The sequence below is a fragment of the Dendroctonus ponderosae genome, unplaced genomic scaffold (genome assembly GCF_020466585.1).
Source record: "Dendroctonus ponderosae isolate FM_Combo_2020 unplaced genomic scaffold, Dpon_F_20191213v2 Dpon_F_20191213_10, whole genome shotgun sequence".
In the NCBI taxonomy this organism is placed as follows: Eukaryota; Metazoa; Arthropoda; class Insecta; order Coleoptera; family Curculionidae; genus Dendroctonus; species Dendroctonus ponderosae.
Genome location: NW_026017111.1, coordinates 5543530 through 5547530, shown reverse-complemented (window position 1 = coordinate 5547530; position 4001 = coordinate 5543530). Strand labels below are relative to the sequence as shown.

General features: G+C 44.3%; 1 protein-coding gene across 4 annotated transcripts in view; it reads right to left on the bottom strand.

Moving 5' to 3' along the window:
• Nucleotides 1-166: 166 nt before the first annotated feature.
• Nucleotides 167-4001, bottom strand: part of LOC125502832 — a 13273-nt gene continuing 9438 nt past the window's right edge. For 3 of the 4 annotated variants that reach the window (XM_048662204.1, XM_048662202.1, XM_048662205.1), the window contains 8 exons: nt 3604-3786; nt 3419-3549; nt 3173-3360; nt 2832-3085; nt 2651-2775; nt 2472-2589; nt 2317-2410; nt 167-501 (listed from right to left, as the gene is read on the bottom strand). In XM_048662204.1, the coding sequence (XP_048518161.1) occupies nt 209-501; nt 2317-2410; nt 2472-2589; nt 2651-2775; nt 2832-3085; nt 3173-3360; nt 3419-3549; nt 3604-3786 (1386 nt within the window). In that variant the 3' untranslated portion in view covers nt 167-208. The remainder of the gene's footprint in view (nt 502-2316; nt 2411-2471; nt 2590-2650; nt 2776-2831; nt 3086-3172; nt 3361-3418; nt 3550-3603; nt 3787-4001) is intronic. The other variant, XM_048662203.1, reaches the window with a different exon arrangement.

Here is a 4001-nt window from a genome sequence, read left to right as displayed (position 1 = left end):
GAACTGTACGGATAATCTGCGCGTGTATGGGGCGCTAATCAAAGACAATGGATGGACATTATTAATAACAATTGGTCTTTCTGCCCTTTCATTGCCATGCAGACCTTTCCGGTCTATGCATGCATAATTACTGCACAACTAAACCCAGGCATGTAAAAACATTGAGTTGGGATAAAAAGCTCATTTTCAATGAGTACAAACATCAATTTCATCGGCACTCACCACTCTCCCTCGATCTGTGAGCAGCCGGCGGTTCCGCAACAGATTCGGCGCCAGGTACGTTCTGTTGGGCGAGGTTCCGCAGGGCGGCAGCAAACGAATGGCTGTATTGGCTGTTGGAGGAACCAGGGCCAGGTCCTGGCACAGTATGGCCAGTGGTGGATGAGCGCGGTTTCGGATTGGTCATTCCAGAGCAAGCGCCGCTCACTGGCACATTTGCTATGCTGCCATTGGTCGCACTCGGAACGGTGGGAGGTAGTTTGTTTGGGCTGTTAGGTACTCCTTTAATGGAAAAATATCTCTTACTTGCAGTGCAGTATTCTATGCCGGCATAAGTCTCTTGAGTATTTCAGTTTTCAAGAATTTAAACAAAGAAAAGTCAAATAGCCACTACGGGGATCAAATAAACACCGCAAACTCTCCCCCCTTTGGCATTAGACAAAATAGGTTAAATCGGCAGTACTCTTTCAAAGTCGCCAAATCTAATAAGTTGATTAAAACGCGACGTTTCTGGAGTGGCTTGGACTTAAGGGTTGTGAACTGTCGACCCTCGTCACACCCTCCTCTGTCTGAGGTCAGTCGGGCAATTTATCTTTCAGTCACTACGAGAAGGCGAAACTCATTGAGACAAGAAATATATGTTAGTATTAACTCTGATCTCGCAAAAAAAAATAATTTTTTGGAGAAATTTGGCCATCAATCTTCAGTACAGGAGTCGGACATTTTTTCTCAAAAAAAGTTGGGTCAAATCATCCTCTGTTGAACCAAAAAATGTCGCACATGAGCTCCCGGGACACCCTGTATATCGAACACCATTACATGTATACAGGGTGTAAGTAACATGTTGTGATTTTTCCATACCTGCCTCAGATTAATCACAAATTGACCTTATAAAGTTCTTTTGATGAAATAAACAAGGAGCGCATAAAAACGAGTGTGCCATTAAACGGTGACAACAGCAAAATAAAGTCAAAACCTACAAAATAATTGTGGAAAATGAGCCCCCGCTTCAAAACCATAAAATCTTCTGACACCCTGTAGAGCGTAATCGAAGCATTTTTAACCCCATGTTCATATTAACTTTCGCTCATAAAACCGACTGAGGAATACGCCCTTGAAATTTGTCTCGTCAATTAGGACACGACACCCTGTATAATATACCCACTCGGTACATAAGAAAATGGGGGAAAACTGCCTCGGCGTTTTTATCGACTCGGGAATGTAAAAGCCACTTTTTATTACCTTCCACCCCATAATAGTAGGGATAAGAATAGGGGCTGCAATAGGGATACTTCAAGTCGAGTTTGAAATCCATATTCCGGGCCTTCTCTCTCTCGCACTACACTCCGCACGGCTCTTTTCAATCCACTTGCCAATTATTCTGGCTTTTAACCACAGTGATATTCTTATTTAACAGGAAAATGTCTATTCTTGCCTTTTACACCCTTAGCTAGTGCCTACTGCCCAGACGACCGGTCGATAAATAATTAAAAACTATTAATTAAAATGCAATAAACCCCCTTTGCAGTGATCAATTCCGCAAATCAACGCACTGTTTACTGTTAATTCGAATAATGATCGCACACTGATGCAACAGTAATTTTTCGCAAAAATTGCCGGAACAAACGTGGAGAACCGGGATAAAACACCGACACTGTCGACTGATTCTCGTAACAAAAAGATCGGTATGGGGCGTATGACGGCGCAAAATGCGGTCACGGGTCCGGGATGCGCTTATTGACGGGTGTTCGTTCTAAAAGACTTCATTTCCATAGTGGAGCGAACTCCATGCGGCGTTGAGGGAATGGGAGAGAACCGAATAAATAGCCAGGCTTGGGGACGTCAACATCCGGCTAATTTCACTATTTAGCCGAACTTTTACGTTCGCGTTCAAACTGTACGAGTTTAAACCAAAACATTTTCAAAGCGATTATTCCGAGTTAATGTATTTTTGTATCTCAATAGAAAGTTCTCGCTTAAAACATACGAGCATTTCATAACAGTTAAATTTTTTCACTGTATCGTCATTCATAAAATATAAAATTATAACATTTAATTTACACTTTTCAACTCATCGAAAATATTTGCATGACTTACCTGAGTTTTGTTCAGTCTTTGAATTCATCTTTCTCTCCATAATTTTTGGTGAATGGTTCTTTCTGGTGGGTTTGGCTAGGAACGTTGGGGGTGCCTGTGAAACCAAGCCAAAAACCCAAGTTGAGCCGCCAACGCAGTAAAAAAGTGCGACTTACTACTTTATCACTTCGTTGTCCGCTCGGTAAACGGGCAATGCCGGCCTCGGGACTATCCTCTGGGGGCGGGGGTTGTGTTATCCAATTATATTGCCGCTTGTCTAAAGGTAAGCCCCATCTAAAAAAGTGACCCAATAACAAGTTTCGATTGGTGTTACTCAGCCGATTATCTCAGGCACCTTTCATATTCCAATGACTGGGTTCTCAGCGTCTCGTAGCAGTCCAAACATACAACTGAATAGTCGCCGTTTTCCAACAGCAGTGAGTTGTCAGGCTGCGGGTGGAATCTCAAAAACGGAAAATCCTGCAAAGAATCAGGAAAATTTGTTCTGCAATTTCGCTGCCACCCATCAATCTTACCTTAATAAGTAACGCGCGCACTCGTTTCCGGTAAGTGGTAATTCCGCAGACATAACAGCAGTAGTCGTGAGTGTTGTATTCGCGAGCGTCTGCGGGCGGTACTCGATTGCCTTGAGACTCGTACCTACGCCACTGATGAACTAAGCTATGGTAACAGAACGTACAAACCAGCGCACTGCCATCGTCTCTAAGCTGCTCAGCGCTGGGCGGACTTTTGTGGCGCAGCAGGACCGGAAAATAGGGCGCATTTCTACCTACAATAAAATATCTAGATGACAAATTGAACCACCTCGAAGCGAAAACGGACAGAAAAAGTCGTTGCTTTCGTTTTGTTTACACACCTTGAGGTTTACTGTACACCACTCGAGCGAGGGTGAATTCCGAATGCAAACCACACAGAAAACAGTATATGCTGCTGCCACCTGAGGATGGTTGGCTGCAAACCGTTCTATCACTGTTCGTGCTGGGGGGTGTGGGGATGCCTCGATCACCGTTCATCAGCGTCGTATCTGGCAAAGGTACATCATATCTGAAGATCAACAGCATTTGATTCTCAACATTCGCACGCAGCAACAATGGGAATTTACCTTCGCCGCTCTAAAGGCACCCGATCGGTTTCGAAAGTCTCCCATTGCTGCGCCAAATGGTTCACGCATCTCGTACAGCTCAGAACCCGTCCATGCGAATCCATGCAACTGTTCTCCAACGTTCGTCCGATCTGGAAATTCAATTGGCATCAATTGAAGCATTCCGGAATGACCGTAAAACATACGCAAACCTTCGACAGGCAAGGAAAGTGCATAGCATGCGAGTTCATGCCCTCCGCCGAAGTACTGATCCATTCCATCTGATCTAAAGTATAGAGGCCTGCGCAAATATAGCAGCGGTAACTTTGCGACCCCGAATGTCCATTGATGTCCACCAAGGGTGAAGTGGTCCTGGCAGCCAACGCCGCCTGAAAATCGAAAATTTCGGGTTGCTTTACCTTCACTAACCTAGATTTAAGTAAAACAGAGCGCGCTGAGGCGCAAGGAAAACTAGAACGGGTCGATGCTGTAATCAATAAGGCCACTGAATGTTTACAACGAAGTGCGGATTATTAACGAATTGATCTTTGATATTCGACGTCACCGATTTCGCTACTCAAAACGCACAGACTATAACTTTATA